This window comes from Tupaia chinensis, unplaced genomic scaffold (genome assembly GCF_000334495.1).
Source record: "Tupaia chinensis unplaced genomic scaffold, TupChi_1.0 Scaffold139757_1, whole genome shotgun sequence".
Lineage (NCBI taxonomy): Eukaryota > Metazoa > Chordata > Mammalia > Scandentia > Tupaiidae > Tupaia > Tupaia belangeri.
The window spans coordinates 2,733,118-2,760,549 of record NW_006199637.1 but is presented as its reverse complement, the minus strand read 5'-3'; the positions used below and the strand labels follow the sequence as shown (position 1 = coordinate 2,760,549).

General features: G+C 55.2%; 1 protein-coding gene across 1 annotated transcript in view; it reads left to right on the top strand.

The window, feature by feature from the left end:
* Nucleotides 1-27,432, top strand: part of KCNK3 (potassium two pore domain channel subfamily K member 3) — a 60,913-nt gene that overhangs the window by 7,771 nt on the left and 25,710 nt on the right. Inside the window, exon 2 of the mRNA XM_014593096.2 lies at nt 27,075-27,429. Within this exon, the coding sequence (XP_014448582.1) occupies nt 27,075-27,429 (355 nt within the window). The remainder of the gene's footprint in view (nt 1-27,074; nt 27,430-27,432) is intronic.

Here is a 27,432-nt window from a genome sequence, read left to right as displayed (position 1 = left end):
CTCCTGCCCATATGATTCTGGGAGGAGCAGACACTTTCTCAATGTGCCTCTCAGTCTTCCCATCTGTGTAGAGGGGTGTTCCCTAGGGGGAGCCGGGGAGGGCCAGCCAGCAATGCAGAATTCTCTAAGTTAAAGCTTCTCCAACTGGAATGTGCAGGGAATGACCCATTGAGCTTGGTTAAAGGCAGATTCAAAATCAGTAGATCTGGGGTGACGTCCAAGAGCCTGCATTTCTGATAAGCCCCCATGGGATGCTAATGTCTCATCCTGGCCCACATTTTGAGTATCAAGGATCTAAAGAACCTGGAGACCTGATTTCCAGGAACGGCCATGAGGCGTGAACTGTGTTTTTAGAAAAAGAACACTTGGAGCTGGACAAATCTGCAGGAATCTGGTGGTTATATGTGAGAACTGCAGGTCTCAGGGCTGCAGACTCTTCCTGGGTTGGATCCATGCTGTGGCTTGCCCCAGGGGGCCACCTATGGTATCTGGGTGGGGCCCAGTGCTCAAGTCAGTAGAGGAGGAAGGTGGAGAGTGCAGGTGGAAAGGGGGAGAGGAGTAAAGTGTCAAGCAGGACTCTGGGCTGGGGCGCAGTCATCTTCCATTCCTCCCTTATCTGCCAGGAGAGCTTCACAGGTTAGCACAGAGCTGGTGCCCCAGAGGTGAAGCATCAGCGTGGGCAACAGGCTCCTCCCTCGTGGCATCTGCCTTAGTCAGGTCAGACTGCTATCACAACATGCCATAGACAGGGGGCGGACTTAACACACTTACTTCTCACAGTTCTGGAGGCTGGGAAGTCCAAACTCAGGGTGGCCGCAGGTCTAGTGTCTAATGAGGGCCGCCCCTCCTGGTCTGTGGATATCCATATTCTTACTGTGTCCTCACATGGCAGAGAGAAAGAGCAAGCACTCACACGTCTCTTCCTACAAGGGCACTAACCCCACTCATGAGGACTCTACCCTCGTGACCTAATTACCACTGAATACCATCACTATGGGGATTAGGCTTCCACACATGAACTTTTGGGGGATGCACATATGCAGTCCGTAGCATTACCCAAAGTCCCAAGAGTAATACAGCCTCCAGCCTTCATTAGAAAAGACCCAGACTCATTTTCTCTTTCTAAATGGGACCATGGCTTCCTGTGGGCCGTAATCCAGCAGCAAAGACCCATGGAGGCCCCAGGCACATCGTCCAGGGGCCCTCAGACACACTCACCCTCTTGCCGACTACGGCATGGCTTGCAGGTGGCAGCATCAGCTTGTTTTCTTCTGGCACTAAAAGGACATGTGTGTTTGCAAACTTTCAAGAGGGCCATTGACAACTTGGGAACAGTCAGAGGAGGGGAGCTGTGTGCCAAGCAAAGACAGTTGGCAGGGCATGGTTAGCTTGAGTACTGCCACCAAATATCTGCTGGGCAATTTCGAGGTAGAATGGCCAGCCTTGCTCTGACTGAGTCCCAGAGTTGAATCAGCACTTGTGGGTGGAAAGACTTAATTCAGTCCACTAATAGGCACCACTTATTAAAGTTGGAACTGACCAAAGACAGACTGTACTGCCTTGGGAGTGGTGAGCTCCCCATCACAGGAAGCAAACAAGTGGACACTGGGTGGATGTGCTGCAGAGGTTACCTGTATTCGTTGGGATTCAATCAAAGAAGCAGAACCAGTAAGCGAAAAACATGAAGAGACATATTGCAAGGAACTGGTTCATGGCATGGCAGGAGGTAACCCTAGGACAGGCCATTGAGAAGACCAGGCTGGAACTAAAGCTACTGTCCACAGGCCAGAAATTCCTTGGAAGGCTTCCGCTCAGCTCTTCCGGCCTTTCAACTGCTTGACTCAGGCCCACCCAGATTATCTGGGATAATCTCCCTTACTTAAAGACAACTGATTATGGACTTTAATCACATCTACAAAATGCCTTCACAGCAATCCCTAGATTAGTGTTCGATGAAATAACCAGGGAATTTAGCCTAGCCGAGTGGACGCATCAAAAAATTCATCACACTGGCCAGATGTCAGAGTGGGTGTGGGTGTACAATAAATGGCTTTTAAGATTTATCCCAACCCTGAGATGCTTTGATTTCTTGATCTTTAAGGCAGTAGCTTGGGGAGTTAGAGCACTCAGAGAGGGACTCGGGAATGCCCTGAGGGTCCCCGGGCCCTCTGAGTCACCTTCCAAATAGAACTGGGTTTAAACTTCATTTCAGTTCAGTTTATCAAAAACCATGGAGCTTTCCCATATGCTAAGTGCAACATTAGACACCGGTGGGGTCTTGGAACACACAGGTTGAATGGTGTATTTGCTAAATGCAAGTGGAATGACCCCAGAGAGGGGCCTGAAATGGTTTCCTGGGGTGAGTGGGGCTTGAGGTGTGCTTGGATGACAAGGGATGACTTCTGTAAGTGAGGATTAGCACAGAGATTTTCAAGGTGAAGGAACAGCTCGAGAGAGGCTGAGAGGCATGAGGGTACCCAGGGAAAGGTGGCCAGAGCAGGCCCTCAGGGATCTGGGCTCCTGGGGTGAACTTGAGTCGATGAGCACTGAGGAGAAAAGTGACAGACCCAACTTGTGTTCTCCTGCTTAGATCCTGACCAGTGGGAGCCCCACATCCCCATTTGAGCCAATGGGTGCCCCATAACTCCAGATGAACCATGGGTATGCCCATGCTTCTAGTTGAACCGGAGGTCACAGTGACTGGAACCCTGACTGCCTCCCATCCCCCTCACCTTGGTCACCTAGCAGCCCTCGGCCAGCCTAGGAAGAGCTGTCACTATGCCCTACCTCCACATTTCCTTTCTAGGCCAAAGGTCCACTCAAGCTCAGACCAGGCACAGTCCTCACTGAGCTGCTGCCGGTGGCATTGTCACCCCCATACAGTGTGGATGTTTTCTGCACGGGCAACACCAGGCCCTGCTCTCAGACCCCCTTCTCCAACCACACGCCCTCCCCCAAGTCCACATTGGTGGATCCCAAGCACCTCCTCCATAATTTCTGCTCCAGGCTTGAAGCTTGGAGTGGACTCAGTGTCCCTCTGCAAGAATGTGCAGGGCCTGTCCTGAGCTCAGCTCTGATTCAAAAATAACCATCTGAAATATTTAGAGTCATTCTGCAGCCCTCTGGCCATACGACCATCTTGAGGACTAACTCCAGAGATCTGAACTATCAAGACCCAATGGGGTGGCCTGGAGAGAATGGCGCCAGGCTGTCCTGGGGTGTAACCCTGCTGCCTTACAGTGGAGTCCTCCTGGCGCTTTGGAGGCAGGCAAAGGACAGGCCGCTCCAGCAGGAGCAAGCCTCTGACCGATGCAACAGATGGCTCTGCCCTGGGCTGTCTCACGTGGACCTTAGATGCAATATGGTACAGCCACTCACATGGAGCAAGCCTCGGTCTCCACAGGCAGGAACCAAGGCCACCGCCTGTGAGAGGTCGCTGTCGGCTAGACTCTTTGCAGGTATCACCTCATTCGATCCTCATGGCCACCCTGGGCACTTTCGTCACCCCAGTTTTACAGGTGAGCACTCAGGTTCAGGGTGGTGTCAGAGAACTCACCCGAAGTCCTTCTACTGGTGACTGGCACAAGAGGAATATGCCAAGCACTCACAGCACTTGGTCATGTGGCAGCGCTTTTCTTTTTAAGTTTACTCATTTACTTCTTCCGTAAGTAAGAGAAAGAGATGGAGAGACAGCACTTCCCGCAGGGTCTCGACTCCGCCATCCCCTTCCAGCTTCAGTGAGCCTGGGTTATGGGGAAGCACACACCTGCGTACTCAGAGGGGTCTTCATGCACAAAGCCCAGCCCTCTGTGCAGGTCAGCCTGGCCGGCTGCTGCCCTTGTACCACTGCGCCACCGTCTGGCCCCGTGGGCCTTCTCTCCTGAGCTTCTCGTCACCCTGGAGGCGTAGATAACATTATTCATCTTTTGCCAATAAAGAAACTGGACTTGAAATGGTAAGGCTACTTCCTGAGATCCGGCACCAGTTAATGTGGGAGCTGGAGTTAAATCTAGACTCTCAGATCCTAAAACTGAGCTCCTCCCCCAGAACACAGTCACATTCATCCCCAGTGACTAAAGGCAGGCCACTCCCACGCTCTGGCTGTTAGGGACATGGCAGAGGTGTAGAGTTAAGGGGGGGCCAGTGTCACAATAGGGCCCTAGTTCCAGGCATTTGTCAACATCATCCCACTGAACAGGCTGGGAACCTGACCCCAGAAGTGGGGTCATGGAGTGAGAGACAGCTCACTGTTGGGGTGACTGGGACAGCTCACCTGCACCCAGGTATGGGGGCAGAGGCAGGTGCAATGGTTGTGCATACTGAGGAGGCAGGTAGCCCGGTAGCAGCTGTCATTTGAAGCCAGAGTAATGGCCCTGCCCCACAGGCTAATCCCTTCAGGCTTCTTGGTAAGCCCAGGAGGCTTCTAGTTTGAAAGTTTCCAGGGGGTGGAACTCTGCAGGCAGGTCTAGGAGCCCCAGGGATGAGTGTTCACAGGATCAGCGCATTGTGCTTGGGAGACCAGGCCACTTGCCAGCTGCTAGGATTCTCTTCTGAATGTCCTCAGTCTCTCAGAAATACTCAGAGGGTGGTGAAGGATCTTTGCTCCATCACAGGCCAGAGCTGCAGGGATGAACCAGGAGTCAGAGACATCAGGAGTCAGTGGGTGGTGACCCAGGTAGAAAGCGTGCTCCCCAACCCCCAGATGATGGGGACCGAGAGTGTCTCAATGAGGGTCCTGAAGACAACTTGTATCTCCCCCTTCATAGCTTTCACTCTCAATCAACCCTAGGGAAAGGGATCCCTAGGGAGGCCCCCTCAGCTGGGATAAATTAGGGGGTCAGGGGCCAGGCTGAGCCAGCATGACCCCCTGGCCAACATAACTTGTGGAGAAATGGTAGAAGTCCACAACGTGAGTTTAAGGGTCAGAGGGACAGAGGGTCATGAGGGTCAGACGGAGGACCCTTGTGTCCCCTCCAGGTTGATTGACCTCCAGGCAGGCCCAGAGAGAAAACGTGGATGCAAACCCAGTGGCAGCCCACCTTCTGGGTGCCACGCCCAGTTCCAGGGTGCAGCACTCACCTTTCTGGGCACTGAAGAGGCCCTGAAATGAACTGGGATGGTGGCGCCTGAAGTCCTTGCAGTTCAGGCAGTGTGGCTGGACCTGCCCCTAGCCTCCCCTCACAGCCCCTCCCGAGAAGCACACTATCCAGGATCACACTCTTGTCCCCACTTCACCCTGTGCTGTGGGAGCCCTGGAGGGACTTCCTCTGTGTCCAGTCCCAAGAGCAGAACTCTGGGACCTCCAAGTCACCCGTTTCTGGAAAGAGCATTTTTGGTTGTGGCCGAGGTCCTGCTTATCAGCAGAGTGAGTCCGCTAGCCCAGCCCCTGGGACAACTGGAATGTAGCAGCCTCCCACCGGAAAGGGCCAGCGGCTCAAGGCTGGCAGCTCCCACCCACAGTAGGCCCTGGACGGAGGCAGGGAGGGAGCGCTGGTGCTGAGAGCAGTGCTTCCTGACATCGCGGCCACTAGCAAGGCTGCAGACAGAGCCCGCTGAGGCCAGGATGTGTGCATGGATGGCCAGTCCTGCAGCCTGGCCCTGGGCTTGCTCTGAGCTCCCCGGGCTCTGGGAGCTGATATCTTGCACAACCTTCAACATGCCACCCAGACCAGTGACCCACTGCATCTCTGAAGGGCCAGCGTAACTCTGCAGGTCTCCACAAGACTTTCATGCCTCAGTTCCTGGAGCATGGTGTGAAACCTGTTCCAGGGCCTGCATGAGAATCTCGCTCAGCCTTTGGCTAGCACGGGGTGAGCTCAGGGTGCAGGTGTTGGCCCACTCCCCCAGAATAAGGGCTCAGGCAGCCAGTAGATGGCTTCACAACAGTTCCTGAGGTCCTTCAGCTTCTTTGACAATCACCAATGCAGTCCAGTCTTGCTCTCTTCCAGATAAGGAGATGAGACCCATGGTGGGTGGCCAGGGAATAGCGGGAGACGGGGAGCAGCCTGCCCCAGCCACACAGCAGCTCAGGAGTGCACCGTCCTCCAACTCAGGCTCCCACCTCTTTCCACTCCCCTCAGGTACCCTCACAGTCATTCCTGCATTCACTTGGTCTTCCCGTGCATCTTCCACATGTCGGGCACCCAGCTGGGGACTCAGCAGCGAAAAAAAGCAGCCCTGGTTCTTGTGGTGCCTATATTTCATAGGGAGCAGATAGTCAATAAAGTAAATGATTGTCATAACTAATAAACAGCCTAATCACAGTGGTAAGGAGTGCCCAGGAGACAAGAAAGCAAGGGACATGGGAGAGAGTGATGGAGAGGACAGGTGGAAAGGCCACCAGGCTGGTTTGGGAAAGCTGTTTCCCAGGAGGGGCTTTTGTAACATGCAGATCAAGGCAGAGTCTTCCAGGCAGGGCAACAGCAACGGGGAAGGTCCCAGGGAGGCCAGAGCTGGGTGAGTTCGGGGACAGGAGCAGAAAGAGCAGTGTAGCTGTAGCGTGCTGAGCCAAGAGGTGGAGGCGGGATGGAGACGTGGAAGGGCAGTAACTTGCAGGGCTGTGAAGGCCACAGTCACGAGTTTGGATTTTATTCTAAGAACGGCTGAAGTCACTTATCTTGCTTGGTCTATTCTGGCTGCTGAAACAAAACTCCCTAAACTGGGTAGTTCAGAAGCAACAGAAATTAATTTCTCATCATTCTGGAGGCCGGGAAGTCCAAGATCAAGGTGTTGGCAGATTCTGGGGTCTGGTGAGAGCCTGTTTTCTGTTCATAGGTGGCACCTGTTAGCTGCACCCTCACACAGTGGAAGAGGCTGCAGCCTCTCGTCTGTGGGCTCTAATCCCACCTGTGAGGGCCCCACCTCCGCATTCTTGTGTACTGGGAAGTAGGTGTCAACATGTGAATGGGGGGGGCACATTCAGACCTCAGTATTTCTGGAAGGTTCTAAGCAGGACAGTGATGTGATATAACTTAGATCCGAGCCAGAGCTCTCGGGCCACTCTGTGGAGGTCAAATGGTTAGAGAACAAGAGGGAAAACAGGGACACCATCCAGGCTGCAGTTTAGCAACTTGAAAGCAAGAAGGGTGGGGCTCCGAGCAGGGCGGCAGAGGCGGAGCGCGTGGGAGAAGTGAAGCAGAGGGCCAGGGCTCGCTGATGGTTAGGGTGTCTGCATCTAGAGAAGAAGGAATTGCAGTGTGGCCAGTCTGCCTGGGGGAAGAGGAGGGAGGGAGAGACCTGCAGGAAGCAGAGAAAAGAATCATCAAAGATGGCTTTTGACCTCAGCAGCTGGGTGGAGGACGGGCACTTACAAGCTAGAAAATAAAACATGGCAAGTAACAAGTTGGCGAAGAGATCTAAGACTTCCGTCTTCGACATCCAGGCTAATTTGGGGATGCTCATTACAAATCTAGGAAGGTAGTCAGAGAGCAAGGCCGCAGCTCAGGGAGAAGTCCAAGCCGAGCTGCCAACTCAGGGAGTACCAGGTAGGAATGATCTGCAGAATCGTGGGCTTCATGGGGTCCGTTCCAGAGACAGGAGCATTGGCAAGAAGGCCAGAGCTCCCAGCCTTCCTCCGGCACTAGAGTTCAAGCAAGGAAGGGCACCTGCAGGAGATGGAAAGGACGCTTGGGGGCTGTGGTGGCCCAGAGGCCAGGAGGAGTGTTTCCAGAGAGGGACAGCTCACCTGTGCAGGCTGCAATTGGAAAGTCACATCAGATGACTTCAGAGAAGCCCAGTGGATTGGGCAGTATGGTGGTCACTGCATATAGTGACCACGCAAACAGATGGCATAGTGGTTATGTTGCTGGATTTCCACATGGCCAACCACAGTTGGGGTCCTGGACCTGGTGGCTTAGAAATCACACCAGGCACATGTGCATGCATGCCCAAGTTCCCAGGAGGAGAAGGGAGAAGAAGGATTTGCTGCATGGCCATCCCCCTGGGGGTTGATTTCTCACTTTCTCTCTTACTGTCTCTGCCCCCCTCCCACCGCGATCGCACACACCGGATGGCACAAACCTCTTAAATAAATAAATAATAAAATGAAATAAAATAAACAGTGGAGCATTCAACAGCTTCTCCTAGCAGCAAGGAAAGGTGAGAGAAGTAGCGGGGTCTTGTACTTGTTGGGCCTGAGATGGGAGAGAGGGACCAGATTCCCGGAGAGGCAGGGGAGAGAACAAGAAAAGCCTCAGCACCTCCTGTTCCCAAGTCTTTTCGTACACGCTTCGCAAACCTTCGCACAGGCCGAGGTAGTTATCGCGATGTCCATTATGCAAATGAGGCCCAAGGCCAAGCAAGGTTGTCAGCCCAGGGCGCCCAGCCAGGACCCGGAGTCCAGGTCTGCCTGACCCAAAGGCCCTGCTCTTTGTGCAGTAGCACCCCTGCCTCAGCCTGCCCTGCTGCTGCGTCTCCCACACCCACCGCCTCCCACCCATCTTGTCCTTTGATCAATTGTGTCAGCTCCCAGCAGTCTTGGTCTCTGCCTCCCTCCCCTGGGAAAGCTCCGCTTTTTTGCTTTGATCCTTGCACTGCGTCCTCCCTCAGCTGCCTCCGCATCCTTGTCCTCGCATCCTTGTCCTCGGCTGGGCTGCTGTGTCCCTCCCTCTCTATCTCTGCAGGATGTTCCTGTGCTCTGCAGGTGGAGGCCCAGAGGGTTTCCAGAGCCTTGGGGGAACCTGGCCTGTGGGGCAGAGCATGCCCAGCCTCCCTGGCTGCTCTATGGGGAAGAGCCTCGGCAGCTCAGCCAGGCCGGGTTTCAGCCCACCCAGCTCGGCACTGAGAGTCCAGAGAGGCCAGCTCACAGACTGCGGTGCCTCAGAGGCAGCCGGAGTGGGCAGCCCCAGGGCCACGCGTTCTGCCCTGAGGACTCGAGCAGGGCCTCCAGGCTCTCATGGAGAGGGTGGTGTCGGGGAGCAGTGGTGGTCAGGGGTCCTCAGTGGGGAGTTGGAACTGGCAAGAAGTACCATCTGGTCTTACCCCTGAGAAGGGCTCAGGGCCTCAGAGCTCACGGAGCCAGTGTGACTGCAAGGGGATGAGCCCAGAGACAACGTGGAGTAGAGAGAAGCCTTAAGCAGGAGCTACGTGGTCTGATCCCCTGACCAGCCCGGCACTAGAAGAGATAAACCAAGGGTCCCCAACACCCAGACAGCACCCAGGCCTGGCCACACTCCCTGAAGCCCTGACAGGGGGCTGCAGTGGTAATTAGCTCCTCACACATCCCCAGGGTTATTTTTAAGCCTCGTTTTTCCCTGGTTTATTTTTAAAGTAACACTGGCACGTGGCTGGCCGGCTGCCCTTCCCAGGTGCCTGTGCCAATTTGGGCCAGGAATGAAGCAGGGCAAGATGTGCCCTCTCCCCCAGGGTCCCCCACTGAGCGCCAGAGTTAACCAGCCCCTCACTGGAGGGCTCAGGGAGCTCCCTGCCAGGCTAGAATCCTGGGCAAGTGGGGGGCCAGCTGGGAAGACTGCCTCCCCCAGGCATCCCCAGACCCCCTTGCCATCTCCAATGCCTGCACTGCATGACCTTGACCGAGGCCCTGCAGCTGTCCCAGCTCAGCCTCCTTTCTGGGTAGGATGAATGACAGAGACACTTGCCTTACTCTCTGCGGAAACACTCAAAAGTGAGCGATCCACTGGAGTGGTGTGTAGACTTAAACGGATATTACGATGCGCTCCCATGCAAACCTGCTGCTCCCTGCCCCCCTCAGCTTCTAGGACTCATCTTTCTCCCTGGGGGAGGGAATCTCAGTCTGTGAGACACTCCCTTACCTGCCTTCACGTTTCCTTTCTGCCTGAACTTCTCTTTTTTTTTTTTTTTTTTTAGAGAGAGATTTTTGTGATAGGGTGGAGAGACAAAAAGACACAAAGTGAGAAATCACTCCCTAGGGAGGATGGCCCCACCACATTCCCTTCTCCACCATTCCTTCTCCTCTCAGGATCTTGGGCATATGCACACACGTGCCTGGTGTGTTTTAAATCGCTGAGTTCGGGATTCGAACCACGGTCAACTATGTGGGAGTCCAGCGATGTAACCAGTACACCATCTGCTGGTCCCATCTTTCTGCCTGAACTTTAATATCAGCAAGCTGGAGTGAAGGGAGCATTGGCATGGAGACAGCTGGAGGCAGTACAGGGGAGAACCCAGCTCTGACTCCCCTCACCCCCCGGCTGCTCTGAGAGGTCCTGGGACCCAGCTGTACTTGCTGTGTGACCCGAGCAAGTACTTGACCTCTCTGTGGCTCCATGCCTGCATCTTGGATGGGCTAATAATAGTGCCTACTGCATAGGGTTGTCCGGGGTGCAAGGCGGTCCGCAGATTGGCTGGCCTAGAACAGGGCCTGGCAGTAGGAAGCCTACATAAATGTTAGCTAGCACTGTTTTGAATTGGAAAGGAGGACCATGACAAAGGCATTTAATCATCGAAATAAAGTCAAGTGCAGAGAAAACCAACTTGCCCAGATTCCACCTTGGGGTTGGGTAGGGAGGAGGGGCAGGACAGCCCTGTCAGCAGCAGCTGGAGAGAGCTGAGTGCTGGGGAGACTGCTGGGTCCTAGGGAGGCTACCCAGCTTAGAACTCTTGGCACCATAAAAAGCAAGCTCAGGACACCAGCACATAAATAGGCCATGGGAGCCAGGAAGTCACTCTCCCGTTAGTCCTGCACGGCCCATCTCCTGGCTGCTTTGGGGTGCAGAGACAGAGCCTGGCAGGTGGTGGAGGGACAGAGGTCACTGGAAAGGCTGAGAAAGCAGAGGTCAGCACACAGTGGCCCGCCTGGGGCAAGGCAGCCTGGGGATGGGCATCTGCCTCCCTGTCTTTGTGTGCAAGGCAGTGTCCCCGAGGACAAGGACAGCTGTTTGCTGTCTCCACTGAGGACAGGCTGAAGCCATTCGCACAGCTGAAGTCTGGGCAGGTCATTCTCCTTAAGGAACATTTCCGGCAGGGCATGGGTTGGGGGAGTATGCTTCCATCAGGAATGGTGGGACCTGTGCCCTCTGTGTCCCCTTGGGCTAGAGGACGGAGGCAGTGGACTTGGTGGCTTCTTTAGATCTCTAAGGGTCTGGACTTGAGGGAATGGTGGGGCCCAGAGAGCAGCTCCTGACCCCACTTGAGCTGCCGATTTCCTGCTTCTCTGGGTCTGTCCACCCTGTACCCTGTCTGGAGAGGGGTCAGAGTTGTGCCAAGAAACCAGGTGAGGACAGGCAGGGTGTTGGAGTGTGTGTGTGTGTGTGTGTGTGTGTGTGTCTGTGTGTGAATGTTGGGTGGGGACCCCCTGTCTTCAGGCTGGCATGGAAGAGAGAAGGTCCCACGGCTGCAGGCTGAAGTCCCCGTTGCCTGGAGTCCCTCGCCTCCTGGGCACTATGCCAGCCTACACCATCTGAGCTCTCGAGCCCTGGGGAGGGTGCTGAGCCTAAGAAAAGCCTCCTTTCACATCTTCTGGCATCTGCCTCCCAAGTCCCTGCCAGCTCAGAACTGTCTGGGCCACTAGCCATGACCAGGAAGGAGCATGGGGAAGCAGGCGATGGAGGTCGGCTGCACGTGCCCTGGGGTCTCCCCACAGTGCCGATCCATCCATCAAGACCAGCTTCATGCATCTGCCCATTCCCCAACTGGGTGCTGGGGAAGCTGGGCCCACCTCCATGAAAACCCTCGTACCTGGCAGAGGAGGGACCATTCTCTGCTCATGGCCAGGGGAGGCAGAGGAGGCCTCCCTGGAGCTCCCCTTAGAGGACAGAAGACATGTGGAAGGGGACTTGAAGTAGCAGCACACAAGAAGTGCCCTGAGGTGAAGCATGAGACAGGTGCAGGGAATCCTTGGAATAGGGGGCCTGGCAGTGTTGGGAGACTGGATAAGGGCAGGCCAGGCAAGGGGTCAGCCAGGTGTGGGTGGGCAGCCTACACTCTGGGACAGAATACTCCCTGACTGTCGTGTGTGGATCCGGGAACTGAGCAAGTTTTCTCAGTGGCACTTGGCAGCTCAGAGCCCCAGGCCAGCAGATGGTGTGGAGGTTAAGGCACTGGATCCCACAGGCACAGGGCTGACAGCATGGTTCAAGTCCCGGAACCACGACCAAGGCCAGGCCTATCCCTCCCAACCTCTCCAGCTGCACCGTTCCTGTCTCTGCTTTGCTCTGTCACTCTCTGGCTTCTCTTCTCTTAACTCTGCCTTGCCTGTGGCTTTGGCCACCTGGTCCCAGCGAGGACCCAACTCTTTGTAACCCAGAGACTCAGCTCCCCAAAGCCCACTCAGCCCCAGAGCCCATCACAGTTTCTGGGAAAGAGAGCCTGAATGACTCCAGGCAGCCAATACCCAGGGTCTTCTCTGGTCATATGTCCAACTCTGGGACAATTTGGCCTGGCCTGAGTCAGGGTGACATGGTACCAAAGAGCTGCCTAGGCTCCTTGGGGAAACAACAAGCCCTCAACGAGGGTTGTTGCAGGAAGGTCAGTACCAAAGAGGTGGGCAGGGTGCAGGCCTCTGCTACTCCAAATGGCCTCCCTCAGGGCCTGCCCCTGCCCTCGCACTTCCTTCTCCCCTCCTGTTCTGTCTGGCTCAGGGCCATACCAAAGTGTCCCAGAAGTCCCTACAGAGAACGTTCAGGGCCACTCCCTGCACAGAAAGGGCTGGCCACCCTACCCCCAGGGTCATCAGCCTGGGAAGCACGGGAGAGGCTCAGGAGGAAGGGTCTTTGGGACAGCCTCCTCCATACAACCGCAGGCGCAAGGCCAGAAGAGCTGGGCCTGCCTGAGGGCTTGTGGGGGTGGGTTCGCTGGACTATCAGACACACTTTCTATACTCGGTTGACAGAGTGAATGGCCCCAGGGATAGTCAGGGCGGTCATACACCTGAAGAAGGTGCCCAAAGGTCAAGGCCGAATCCTAGCTTTGCCGGTTTATATCTGCCTGACCTTGGGTCAGTCGTGGTTAACCTTGCTGAGCCTTTGTTTCCTCCTCCAAAGGAGCAGGGATGCTGCCCGGAGGGCCATGGTGAGGAGCAGAGATAATGCTGGGAAGAGTGTCCGGTTACCACACACTCTGGTCCTGACTGGAAGCACCAACAGCTGAGGACGCCAGGCTCTGGCCCTCCCTTCCACTTCCCTCCCTTTTCTTTCTATCTTCCACATCCCACGTGCAGCCCCGATTCAGCCACACTGAGGGGCGGCCAGGAAGTGAGAACCCACGCAGAGTTGCAAGCCTGAGCCCTGACCCTCTCTAGAGAGGCTGGCGTGGGGTCCGCACCACCCCGTGCTAGCCGGCCCTCGTCCCCCACGCCTGCAGGCAAACCCACTGACGGGAGCTCTGCTCATGGAGGCATCGCTCTGCATAAGGAGATGTGCAAATATGCCAGCCGGCGTCTGCGAGCCAGGGAAGCCAACCGAGTGGCAGAGATGGATGCCGTCTGAGAGCCAGGAGAAGGGGATGCTCGGGAGGCCAGAGCTGAGGACCGCTTCTTAGGAGAAGGCGCAGGGCAAGGGTGGGAACCCGGCAGCCAGCGCTGCGTCAAAGTGGGAGAGGTGTGAGCTATTTAGGAGGGAAAGCGGTGTCTATGCAATCATTCTGTAAATTTCAACCTATGCAAAAAAAAAATGTATTAAAAAGAAATAGTTAAGGGCAAAAAAATTTAAAAAGCAAGAAAAGAAAAAAGAGAGAAATGAAATGCGGCAGGAAAGGGGAAACAAGAACGTAGGGCCTTCGACATTGACCTTGATCCAATTTGTAGTGACAGCCAGAGTCAAGAGGCTCTGTACACCCGCTGGTATTCACACTGACCCTGGGCAGGGCTTTGAGGCATCAGGGTCATCTTCAGAGGCTGTCTGAGCAGAGAACGCCATGCTCCCAGCCACAGGGGCGCCGACTCTGGGTCTCACAGTCCCACCTGCACTTCTGGGCCCCTCTGGCCTAGACTCGGCGCAGCCGGGAGCAAATCTTTATTTCCAGTTTTCTCCCTTCTGCCCCTGGCTAGTCTCTGTTCCCAGATGGCAAGACCCAGCCGTCCTGTCTCTGCATCCTCCCCCAGCACTCAGCCTGGTGCTTGGCACAAAGTAGTAAGTGCTTATGAAATGTTTGCTCAATTAATTAATTAAGACAAGCTAACAGGGAACGAAGCCATTTTTGCCTTGCCGATTTTCCAGCTGATGTTCTTGAGACTGGCCAAGTGCTGCAGCCTCCTGGGGCCCCTGCTTCCTGCTCCACCCTCCACAGGCCACAGTCCCTTCTGCCAGGAGTAGGCATCTTCTTCAAGGGCTACCCGGGAGCTCCCCAGAGGCCAGGGCCAGCCTGGCCTGCCACCTCTGCAATCTGGTTCTGCTGGTAGAGGGGGTCCTCTGGGAAGACCCTGGGAGGGCAGGGAGGGCTGGAAAGAGGAAGAATTCAAGCTAAACAAAACCCCTGCCTACCTGCCCCACCCCCCCCTCGCTTTCCCACATTAACCTTAAGAGGAGCAGTTACGGGGTCAGCAAGGTGGTGTGGAGGTTAAGGTGCTAGATCCTACATAGCAGACTGCACAGTTTGAGTCCCAGACCCAGGCACTTGAAAAACACGCCAGGCATGTGTGTGCATGCCCAAAATTCCAAGAGAAGAACGGAGGAGAAGGGATTGTGGCATGGCCATCCGCCCAGGGAGCGATTTGTCGTTTTCTGTCTCTCTCTCTGTCTCTGTTTCTCTCCAGTGAGTGCATGTACCCTAGGGGGAAATAAAAGCAGTTCATGATAGTCTTGTTTACATGAGACTAGGACCCCAATTTTGGACCCCAGCCCACAGGCCCAGGAGACCACCAAGATAAGGAAGGAAGTGAACAGGGCTTGGCCTAGGAAGGCCTCCTGGCTCTGCCATAGATCCGTGTAGCTTTGTCCAAATCACCCAGCTACTCAGGCCAGTCTCCTTAACTGGGAAACCAAGGTGCTGCCTTCCAGAATTCACATCCACCCAGCCGGCACTGGGCCAGCCCCACAAGGTGCAGGCCCCACTACCTGTGAGGGCGGGGATAAGGTATGCAACTTTCTGTGCCTTAGTACTTTCATACATGAAGGGGGATCAGACCTAGCTCATGGATATTCCGTGAAGACCCAATAAAATAACGTGTGTGGTACACTCCGTGTGGTGCCTGGCGTATAAATCCTCAGTCAACGGAGGCTCTGTGATCGTCACTGCTACCGATGCCATTCTGTAACTACTGCTACTGTCACCACCACCTAATCGCGAGCTTCCGTGTGCTGAGCACAGAGCCACTGAGAAGCGCAAGACACCATTCCGGCTCTCAGGAGCCTGAGTCAGCGGGGACAAGATGAGATCAAAACTAATGAAACAAAGGGAAGGGGCCAGCGGGTGGCATAATGGTTAAGGTGCTGAACTCCCATATGGTCAGCAACAGTTTGAGTCCTGGACCCGGCAGCTTGAAACTGATGCCGGGCATGTGTGCATATATGCCCAAAATCCTGAGAGGAGAAGGAGGAGAAGGGATTGCGGCATAGCCATCCCCCCGCCCCGCCCCCCGACGCGTGATCGCTCACTTTCTCTCTGTGTCTTTGGTGAGCGCACATGTCTATAGCAAAATCTCTTAAGGCAGGGGGCGGAGGGACAAAGGGAAGCAGCAACCCACCGGCTCAGGAGCTGCTGTCCAGGATGAGATGGAGGAGGGGGCTCAGCGGTAGGTAGGGGGCATCTCTTCCCTAATGCTCTGGCCCATCTGGCCCAGGCAGACTCAGGCAGGGACACGTGGCCCTCTCTTCCTCCCTGTCTCCTCATGGCCCCGTAGGCTGGGTTCTATGGGAACAGGACAGGGACCGAGACTTAAGTCTCTGTAGAGCCCTGCTGATCGGGTCAACCCAAGGGTCCTCACCCTCGCCGCAGCACCTGGTCAGCACCAACCAGAACAGTGGTCTAACATGCACCCAGGGGCCCAGTGCCATCGCTGTGGGCACCCAACAGCCCCAGTGGCCCTTGGTCTGCCTACCCCTGCTGAGACCACTGATTTGTCACTGCTAGCGGGAGAGGGAAGGCAGCCCCTCTGAAGGCCTGGAATCTCGGAATGTTAAAGGGCCTCAAGCACATCTCCTTCAGCTTCTTCACTTCCCAGAAGAAGCACTCAAAACCCCGAGAGGGCAGGATCTTGCCTGTGATCACACAGCGGCACAGCCATAACCAGACCCAGGTCTCCTGACTCCATCCCAGTGTGGACAATCATGGGGAAACAAGGAAAGACGATTGCTTTTGGATTTCAAGTTTGGCTCCAGCATTTACAGCCCGATATTAAAACAATTGGCCTCTCTGAGCTTCCATTTTCGCATCTGTAAAACAGGAGTAATAACGCCTCCTCTGCGGTGGTATCAGTTTGTCTTCGTGTGTGTGTGTGTGTGTGTGTGTGTGTGTGTGTGTGTGTGCATCTTCGTGGAATGCCCTGAGACTGGGTAATTTTTAAAGAATAGAAGTTTTCTTTGGCTTATACTTCTGATGGTGAGGATGTCCGAGGGTGTGGGGCTGGCATCAGGCCACAGTGCTCCATCACACACGGCCAACAGATGTGCCAGGGATATGCAGAAAGAGACCCAGGGGCGGCCATCTTCCTTGTCTAACAGCCTTCTCTCACAGAAACGAGCCCCTTCTCATGAAAGCTAGACCTCACTCCAGCTCACAAGACATGCTAATCCAACTGTGAGGGTGATGCCTCTGTGACCCAATCACTGCCCACAAGGCCTCACCCCTTAAAAGTCTCACCGCCTCCCAGCGCCACTAAACTGGGGACCAAATTCCAAAACACGAACCAATGAGGACACACCATGACCCAAACCATAGCACCGTGCAAGCTCAAATAACAGAATGTATGGAAACGCCTTGGTAAATGATAAAGCCCTAGACAGGGTACATGTAAGGAATTACGATTATTCTAGAACGTAGAACACAGTGTATATTAAGGACTCAGAAATGCCTGCTGATAAAATGGATGAATGTTTGAAGGACGATAACGAATAAGCAAAGGGCCCCAGAACATTGATGTGTTTAGATCGGTGAGCTCAAGGAAGCTTTCACAGAGGAGGCGACTTTTTGAGATGGGCTTTGACAGGGTAATAGAAGGCCATCAAGCACAAAAAAGGAACATGAGCCGTGCCCAGAAGTGAGGAGATGGCCCGAGACGGGTGTACTCGGTGTACCTCCTTCTCGCTGTTCTTTCTGCGCGCGTGTGTATATACGTATATTTATACGTACCTGTACGTATAGCTTATATTTCTATATTTAGTGTGGGATCCCACCGTACAGAAAACGTGCATCCTGCCCTCTTTATTGAACATTATATGGCGGTTTCCTGAGTGATTAGGAGACTCCGGCCATCTGCCCAGGGGGCCACGTCCACTCTCAATTGTGCTGTAGAATTCTTTTCCCAGTACCAGGCTGTCCCTGGTGGATTCATTTCATTAAAACCCCACCAGATCGAATCTGTTAGAAGTCCTGAGCTCATGGGACCAGCTGTTAGCGTAATGGCTATGTCGCTGAATTCCCACATAGCCAACCGCGGTTCAAATTCTGGACCTGGTAGCTTAAACTCATGCTGGGCGCGTGTGAATGCATGCCCAAGATCCTGAGAGGAGAATGGAGGAGAAGGGATTGCAGCATGGCCATCCGCCCTGCGGGGTTATTTCTAGCTTTCTATCTCTCTGTCTCTCTCTGTCTTTCTGGCGAGCGCACGTACCCTATAGCAGAAACCTCTCCAAAAAAAAAAAAAAAAGTTTTAAAAGAAGTCCTGAGCTCACAGATGCCCTGTCCAATTGCTCACAGGGACACAGACAGACCACAGGCTTGGACCGTGGCACCTGGCTCAGTGGCTGTCCCAGAACAGACCCCAGGCTAGGACCTTCTGGGGTTGCTGCCCTAAAGTGTGACCGTGCCCTTCCCAGGCGTGGCTCTCTGTCCATCCTCTCTGTCTCCACCCCGTTCAAACTTGATGCTCATCTCTGCTGCCTCCCTCCCCCAAGTCCATTCATTCAACAGAGGTTTAGTAAGCCAGCTCTGTGCCAAGCACTGTCTGGGAGGAGGTCTAGTAGTGAACAAGAAACAAGAATCCCTGTCTTCATGCAGCTTACGGTTTCACCCACAACTGCAGGGGCATCTCACACACGGTGCCTCTTCCCTCCACACTCTCTCTCCTCTCCCCCTCTCCTCTCCCGTCTTCCCCTACTCTCTCCCCCCCCCACCCCCGATCTCCTGAATGTCCTTTTCTCTCTAACTCAGGACTGAGCACTTGACAACTGGCCCATACAGAGACCCCTTAAGAGACCCTTCCTCCCATCTCTCCCCCTGCCCTTCCTACCCACCGCCAGCCCTCCTGCCCGGGGATGCCGGAAAATTCATCACACCACTCTGAGCACAGCCCTCCCTACTCAGGAGCTGTCCATGGCTCTCCATTGCCCTCAAGTGAAGATGTTTATGTCTGGACTTACCCTTCAACGCCTCTCAAATGTTAGCTCTTGCCCACTTGGTGAGCCTTTGCTTTGTAACTGATCTGCCTGCTCCAGGGATACTGGAAGAATTTGTGTTGTTGTCAGGCTTATAATAGTCATCATCTTCTCCTTGTAAAAGGAATGCATATTTTTGTAAAGCATATAGAATGTGTAAGAAGAAATTAAATCAATCATAAATCCATTATTCAGGGATGAACTCTGGAGCTTTCTGGTAGATTTCCTTCTCGCTGCTCTTTCTGTGTGTGTATGTGTATATATGTGTATTTATACACACATGTGTATAGCTTATATTTCTATATTCAGTGTGGGATCCCTCTGTACAGAAATGTGCATCCTGCCCTCTTTATTGAACGTCGTATGGCAGTTTCCTGAGTGATTAAGAGACTCCTTGAGAACAGCACTGCAATGGCTACACGATATTCTGCCACATAAATACACCTTAATATGTTTAACCAAATCCTATTGGTGCACATTTGGACTGTGTACAATTTTTCACAATGAAAACGTTGCTATAAACATCCTGGTTCATAAATCTTCGTTCCGATCTCTGGTTATTTTCCTAGCAGAGATTCCTAGAAGTGGCATTGCAGGGTCGTTGGGTAGATGCATATCATGAGGCTGCCTTTCTGGAGAGACCACTCAGGCCCACACCCCTCCTCCTTTTGGGCAAATGCCCACCAACTCCATAAGGGCCTGTGTTCTCTGCCCCGATAGACTACGTGTCTTTCTAGCATTGTAGCCGAGCTCCAGAAGCTCCCCTCATCAAAACCCTGCATTTTCCATACAGGCATCGGAGCTCAGGGCAAATGCCACCTCCTCCATGAAGCCTTCCCTGATACCTCGGTGGAAGTCCTCCCCTCCTTCAGCCCCTGTATCAAGTCCCTCCTAATACCTATACCACCTTTGCCACTCATTTTAATGGTCTGTGTAATAGTAACCTTCGCCTTGTGTGGGGCATTGGAGTTTTCAAAGTGCCGAGAGGTTTCGTCTGATTTACTCCCAGGTGGAAAGTGTTTGGAGGCCAGGGACCTTGGTGGAGTCAGCTGGGCCTACTTCTCCTGGCCACATCACCAACCTTGAGTCTAGCCCAAACTCGAGCTAACCCTGGAGTGAATGGGTTTTTAACCCAGCCGTCACCATTCCTTGACCTATTGTAACAGACTTTAGGAGGCTCCCTCGGCAGTACCAGCAGGAAAGGAAGACTGAGCTAGGACAAGAGGCCCTGGAGCCCAATCCGGCGCCATGGACTTGCCATGACCTGGGGCTGGCCCTGCTTCCTTCTGGGCCTTGGTGTATCCATCCATAAAATGAGTGGGTTGAACTACACAGTTTTCCCACCCAGGACCCATAGTCCCTGAGGCCCCTGTGCCGAGACACTCAGAGCAGCCCTGGGGTGCCTCTGAGCACCCCTGCACAAGCCAGCCTCCGGGATGGGCTGCAGGGAGCCGGCCAGGGCGGCGGGTCTGGCTCTAAGCCAGGCTGGGTCTGCAAACACTGACCTTGGCTGCCGCAGGGATTTTCCATGACACCAGCACCTCCCTCTCAGCTCCCCCAGCCCACGTGGGCCTGGATGGTGGGGGATGGCGTGTTGGGGGCTGTCCTCCACGGAGGCCCCCGGAATCAGTAATGGGGCACCTGTGGATCAGATGCAGCTTAAGAGAGGAGAGGGTGGGAGGTTGGGGAGAAGCAAGGAGCAGGAAGAGACTGCTGGTGGGGCACTGGGAAGGGGTAACAGAAAAGACAAGGAAGCGGGGAGATGGGAAGAGAGGCCTTGGAAAGGGCACGGGTGGGTGTTGGGCTTGGGAGCTGTCCTTCCCCAGCTCTGCCTGGACAGGGACAGGCTCCAGAGCCAGCTCCGCGCACCCTCGCCTCAGCTCCACGGGGCCCAGAGCTGAAGCTTAGCCAGGCCTGGGGTGGGGGATTCCTTCTGGGCCTTGGAGCGAACCTCACTGTGAAGGAGCCAGGAGGCCACAGCAGGGGCAGGAGCTCTGAGTCACCAAAGGCGTCCTTGCCTGTGACAGCCTCCCTCCCCTGCTGGGTGTCTAAGGGGAGGTTTTTGTCATCCCCACTGCAGAACTCGGGTCCTTCAGAGCCAGGGCCACCTGGGTTTACCAGCGTTTGCTGAGAGCTGCCACCATCAGGCCCTGTGCCCACACCCAGGGGACATGTCAGCATGCAGGAGCTGAGAGCCTGCCCACATGACTCCTCTGTAGACAAGCCTGGGACCTGAAAGATGCCCAGGGCAAGGCCCCTCTGTGATGGGAGGGCACCTGGAGGACAGCTCCCAAGGTTCTTGGCTGAAGGGTGTCTGGCTCTCCCAGGAACAGAGTACCTGCGCTCCCCTCCCATCTCCCCCAGCCACAGCTCTCCTCCACCTTCCAGGCCTGGGCACTTGCTGTGTCCCTGTGGCTGCAGACTTCCTTCCGCATCATCTCCTTTAACACACCAATTAGGCTCCCTAGGAGCCTCCGGTCTGGTCCCACTTCCTGGCTCCAAGCTGTGGCTCTGTCCAGACCACAGGGCGACTCTGTTCTGCCTCCCGCCCCTCAGCTGGCAGGGTCCTGGGGCCTCTTCTGGATGCCCTTCAGTCACGCCTGCCTGGCCCCTACTGCCCAGCAGGGGAGCCCGGCCCTCCTGTGGGTGCCTTGCAGCTAGCCCCTCCCTGCCAGCCTCTGTATCCCAGCAGCCGACACTCCCCCCTGGCTGCCCCACCAGCCCAGGCAACACTCCCAAGTCAGGCTCTGCCCCTCCTCCCCATTTCCAGCATCGGCCCAGAGTTCACAGCCTTTGGGCTCCTGAGGCCACAGGTCGCTTCATCCATCTTCCCCGAAGACAAACATTAGCCTAGCCGGTGCCGTATTTACATTAGATAACTAGGCCTGCAGGGAGACGGGCACAGCCGCGCACTGCCAAGGCTGTGTGTTTCTAATCTACAGGAGGGCCAGGCTCCCAGAGACCCGAGAGAGCAGAGTGGCAAAGCCAGAGGCCGTAAAGAAGAGAAGTGTTTCCCAAACTGCACTCCAAGGAATGCTTGCCCAGGGGTAGGCGCAGTGAGGACGGTGCTCATTGGCCAAACTCCATGGGAAGGCAGCACGTTCTCCCAACGGGGGTGGGGGCCTGGCCTCGCACATCCCGCACGTACAGCCAGTGACGACAAAGCCTGTGGATTCAGCATTTCCCCAAGTTCATTTAGCCAAGCAGCCCTTTCTCATCTCACAATAATGAACGTTCGATGGAACTGGTGTTCCAGGAAATCAGCTCCGGGCACTGTTGATCATAGCGTGTCGGTGCTGAAAAGAAGCTAAAAGACCATATTCTTTCGGTCTTCATCATATGTATTGATCCCACTGTCCTGAGTATCTTATGCTTACCAACTCCTCAAACCTTCTCACTCATAGAAGAATTCTATGAGGTAAGTATGTCATTTCACAGATGAGGAAACTGAGGCCCGGAAGAGTCGGTAACTTGGAACTCTGAGGCTCCAGAGCCCGTCCTCTGTCCACTCCACTAGAGCGCCCCCACTTATTTTGAGTATTTCAAACCTACCACAGTAACTTCATTCAGGCTCACAGAACCAATGATCCTGTGCGCATCAGGACTTCTGAAGAGCAGGTGGGTTCTTAATGAACTTGGATGGAGAGATAAATTAATATTGGCTCCAACAATGATCTATTCAGTGCTTGGTCTATGCAGGATCTTCACTGGGCTGATCCGCACATCCTACTTGGTAAATAAAATCTTTCAAAATGTTGACTGTGAATGGTGGGTGAACAGAGAAAATTATACAAGGCATCTCTAGTGGTAAGAAAAGATGGGACTCTTGTCTTTTACCTTGTCGTCCCAGGTCACTGAGAGGAGGGAAACTGAAGCCCAGAGAAGGTGGCCCAGACACAAAGCTAGTTATGGCAGAGTCGGGTCAGACCCCCCGATCTCTTGCCTCCTCACCCCATGCTCTTTCCTCCAGCCGAGGCTGTCGCCAGCATCCTGGCCTCATGGCCAGCTGGGCCAGGAGTGGGAGGTCAGGCGCGCAAGCCAGCAGGCAGATGAGGCCAGTGGGGAGCAGGCAGCCAAGCCCAGTCCAGCCAAGGCCATGACCAAGGGCTCAGAGTGGCGAGCTGTACTTTGCCTAGAGGAAAATAGGCCACCACGGGGAGAGAAAGAGCCGTCAGAGGGAGGGCCAGACCTGCCCCTGCCCCCCCATGCCTTTGCACCTCCCTGGAAGACAAAGCCTCAGCCCGTTTTTTGAGCTCCCCGGTGATACCAGGAAGAAAAGAGAAGATTGGAGGCCCAGGAGTTTTCTCATTACCCTAAACTATGTATCCTAATTATTCATATTTATGTCCAGCCACATAATTCTTTTTTTCTGTCCAGCCACCTGGCTTCCTTGGGTGAAGTCTGTGCCTCCAGCCAGGTTCCAGGATCACCACTTAGGCCAGGCACCCCCAGGTAGGAGCTGCTGGCCCTGCTTGAATGAACAGGTACCGCCCTGGTCATGCCTGAGCCAGAAAGCAGTGGACGGGGTTAGAGCCCTGGTTCTGCCATTCACCAGCTGCGTGACCTTGGGCAGGCTCTGCTTTCCCTCTGAGACTCCATTGCTCGTTTTTACAACATAAGGACTGAACCGAACGATTTCTGATGGCCTTTCTGGCTCTGAGAACCTCAAAGTCCGTGGGAGATTCAGGAAAGGGAGGCAGGGACGGCCTGGTCGCTGCTCTGAGGGGTGATAGCTGGAGTCTCATGGCCAGGCATGAGCCCAGCTGAGCAGTCCAGCAGGTGTGGGGAGAGAGAGTCCTCAGAGAATCGGCCCCAGAGGGCAGCCTCTGTGAGCGTTGGTGCCATTCAGGGACTCACAGGATGGCCAGGGAGTAGAGGACGGGGCACACAAGTAGCCCCCTCCCCCATAAAGCCGAGCCTGACGCAGACAAGGCGAGAGGCAGCAGGCCTGCTGCTCAGCACACTGGTCTTGCCAAACTCCCAGTTACTTCCCAGAAGTTCCAGGGCCCCCTGGGAGCGGCTCCACCCTGGCTGGCACCCCTCCAAGCTGGGCGCCCACGTCAGCAGGTCCCCATAGCTCCCTTGCCCTTTTCCCCAGTGACTATCAGTGACAACCGGACAGGCAAAGGGGCGGGTGTAATGACTCTGGCCTGCTACTGGGAGCAGCTTCCATTTCCTGGGCCTCGAATTCCTGTGGCCACACCCCCAGCTCAGAGTAGGACGAGAGGCTGAAGCTCCAGGTTCTCCTCTCGGAAACAGCCTCTGCTCCCATCTTGGTCGCCCTTCGTGGAGCGACATGTTAGCTCCGATGAACCACAGCGAACACTGAGTCAGAAAGGCCTAACGGCCTTGGCCAACTCACAGGCCTCTTGAGACTTCATGACCTTCACTGTAACATGGGGGCGGTCATACTCATAACCTTGCAAGAAGTTTTTGAGAATTAAGTCGAGAATATGCCTGAAGGGTAACAGTTTCCTATCGCTACGCCTTGGCCTGTGGGAGGAAGGGAGGGTGAGCCCTGGGGGACAGCTGACCCAGGCTGGGGTTGCCCTGGACTGGGCAGGGGCAGTGCAGGGTGTGAGGCTCTGGCCCTGATCAGAACCTTTTGGTTAAGCTGATGAGTCACTCACTTTGAAAGTCACTAAGTGAATAGGAGGGGGTCAGGAGATAGCATTGCACTTGCTGAAGCTGGTCCTGAGGCCACTTGGGCGTGAGGGCAGGAGTGGTCAGAGGCTGGCAGTGTGAGGACAGTGTGTCGGGGAAGGTGGCCAGCACAGCTGGGGTGCGGGGTGAGGATGGAGCTCCACGGTGACTCAAGAGAAGGGTGGGGAGGGAGTGCCGGGACCAGACCAGGAGCGCCAGGCACTGGCATGTGGCTCCGAAGCTGGGGCCTTTGCAGGCAGCCCATAGTGGACAGAGAGGCTGCTAGGCAGTGGCCCCAGGTCTTCCTAAGAGATGGTGGGCCCTGGAAGTCACAGGCTCTCAGTGAACCAGGCCAAGGTGGTGGAGGCGGGGAGAGGGAGTCCTGCTCCCTGATGCCTGACCCCACCAAGGTGGCCCTGCCCCTAGGATTGCGCTTTCAGACCGTCCTCCCCAGAGAGAGCCCATCGCTGCTGCCTCTGTCACACTCCACCGGTGCGGGGACCTTCACGTCCAGTCTCTCCTTTACCACGCAGCCCGTCGCGGCGGGCAGCCAGAGCAGGACTGACAGCTCTAGCTCGACGCCCCAGAGTGCAGACAAGGCAAGTGAGTCCGGAGAGGGGAAGGGATCTGCCCACCATCCCACAGCCAGCAGTGGTCAAGCCAGGGTCAGGTCCACGAGCTCCACCTGCTACCAGGCCCTGCCCAAAGTGCCATACCCTCCCACACACACTATGAGGTGCCAGCCTGGGGGACAGAGAAGGACAGGATGAGAAGCTCTGGCTTGGGACCGGCCCAGCTGTCGAGGTGAGTTGTGGCCTGGCTGCGTGGCTGAGCTGGCAGGCACAATCTGTTCTCACTCTGCCGGGGCCTGGATGGGCCAGAAACAGCGGCTCAACGGCTCAGTTGTCCACATCCCTGGCAAAAGGTGACAGGGCCACTGGCTTGATGCCATGATGGGGGGGCAGGGGAGCCCACTCGAAGGACAGCCCCACAGCCTTGCATACTTCCTAACAGCTGTCTCCTGACCTGCTTGAGCTTCGAGATTCAAATGGCCTTAGGCTGGCAGAGACGCCAGCTTTCCCAGCACTGAGCTGCCCTAAGCCTGGGTGCTCGCTTGGAAACGTGCACGGAATCTGGCACTGCTCTCGTTATTAATCACAGCGAGCCTTTCCTGGGACTCGCAGTGTGCTGGGCCCTAGCTCAGTTGCATCACACACATTATTTCACTTACTCCTCCCCCAAAGCCCTGGGAGACAGGTGCACATTTTATAGGTGTGGAAATTAAGGCTCGGAGGTTAAATGCACACACACACACGTACGTGCATGCACACACTCTCTCACACACGCACCTCTACCAAGTCCACAGCAGTCAGGATTTGAACTCAGATCAGACACCAAAGCACACAGTATCCGACTTGCAGTTCCATCATCAGTCATAGTTTGGGCCCCATGGGTGTGGCTGGCAGTGTGGAGGTGGAAGCTAGGGAGGAACAAGACGAGGTCTAGCGGTGCCCACTCTCTCACCGCAAGCTAGTATTTAGCCAGATGTAGTTGGGGATCCTGGAGGACGGGGACGTGGGGGTGGGGGGTATCAGCCTTGGAGTTCAAAGCTGAGCATTCTCAGTGCCACTCAAAGAAGGTGGAAAGGAACCGAAAGACTGTATGGAAGTATTTGGTTAAGATCTGGTAAGCCTGGGGCCAGCAGGTAGTGGGGTGGTTAAGGTGCAGGACTCCCACATTTCCAATCACGGTTCAAGTCCCAGACCTGGCAGCTTGCTTTCTCGCTTTTCCTCCCTCTCTCTGGTCAAATTAACTAATGATAAGTCAAATGAAATAATGATCTTTTTTTAAAAAATATCTGATAAGGCTTGAAAGGAAGAAAAAAACTGGAAAGGCTGTCCAACTTTATTTTATTATCTTTATTCTGTTAATAAAGTAATAAATAACACTCGGCAAAAGACAGGACCAGTAGACCTCATTTTACAAATAAGGAAACAAGCTCGGAGAAGGGTGGTAATCTCCCCAAGGTTACGGTCACACAGCCACCAGTGACAGAACCTGCACCCAGGGCTTCTGGATCCCCAGGGCCGCTTCCCTCCAGGAAATCAAGTAGAATTCTTGACTGAAGGCCATCTGTTGGCTGGCTCAGAGGGAGGCTGTGCCCTTGCCTGGCTCCTGGCAGTGAGGGCTGGGTGGTGGGCACAGATGTTGTCTGGTTGGTAACTGTAACGCACTGGAAGGACACTCCTGCCTTGCTGAGGGCAATACCACCTCCCCATGAAGACAGACCCTACTTGGGGACCACACCCAGATGACCCCAGAGCCCCAGCCTGGGGGCTGACGTGGACCCTGGCACGTCCACTAATCCAGCATGGGGTGGGGGGCACTGGCAGTCTCCTTTCTCCTTCTCTGGCACAGGAGATCCAATTGCCCCAGGGGGAGCGGCCAGCCACCTCCTGTAAGCGGACTGGCCATCCAGGCCTCAGTGTCCCTCTCCCCACCTGAACTGCCCAGTCAGTACAACCACCTCTCCAAACAGGGGAACTGAGGACAAGGTGCATGCCCAAAGACTGCTCTAGAACCCAGGTCCCCCACCTGACCACGCCCTTCACACTTTGGCTGCTGCCTCTGGACAAACAGGCCAGCTGCTCTAGGTATAAAAAGTGCCCAGTCTTTGAAGCCAGACAGACTTGGTCTAATGGGGGTAACTATACATACAGACAGTGTGGCCTTGGGAAGTCACTGGGCCCTCCCTGCTTCTTCTCTGCCACCTCCTCCTGGAGTTGTCACCAGAGTAAATGAGGAGGCACAAGCCGAGGGCTACCGAGGTGTGTGGGGACAAGGAGGCGCCCCTGACTGGTGTTGAAAGAGTGGCCCGGAATCTGCAAGGAGGGGATGTGGAGGTGAGAGGCGGGGCGGAGGAGGGTTCTGGAAGGCGCCCCCCCCCACTTCAGCGTGTGCTTTCTCTCCTCTGGCCCTCCCCAGGCTACGGCCACGCAGCGCCCAGCACGGATGGCGGCAAGGTGTTCTGCATGTTCTACGCGCTGCTGGGCATCCCGCTCACGCTCGTCATGTTCCAGAGCCTGGGCGAGCGCATCAACACCTTCGTGAAGTACCTGCTGCACCGCGCGAAGAAGGGGCTGGGCATGCGGCGTGCCGACGTGTCCATGGCCAACATGGTGCTCATCGGCTTCTTCTCGTGCATCAGCACGCTGTGCATCGGCGCCGCCGCCTTCTCCTACTACGAGCACTGGACCTTCTTCCAGGCCTACTACTACTGCTTCATCACGCTCACCACCATCGGCTTCGGCGACTACGTGGCGCTCCAGAAGGACCCAGGGCT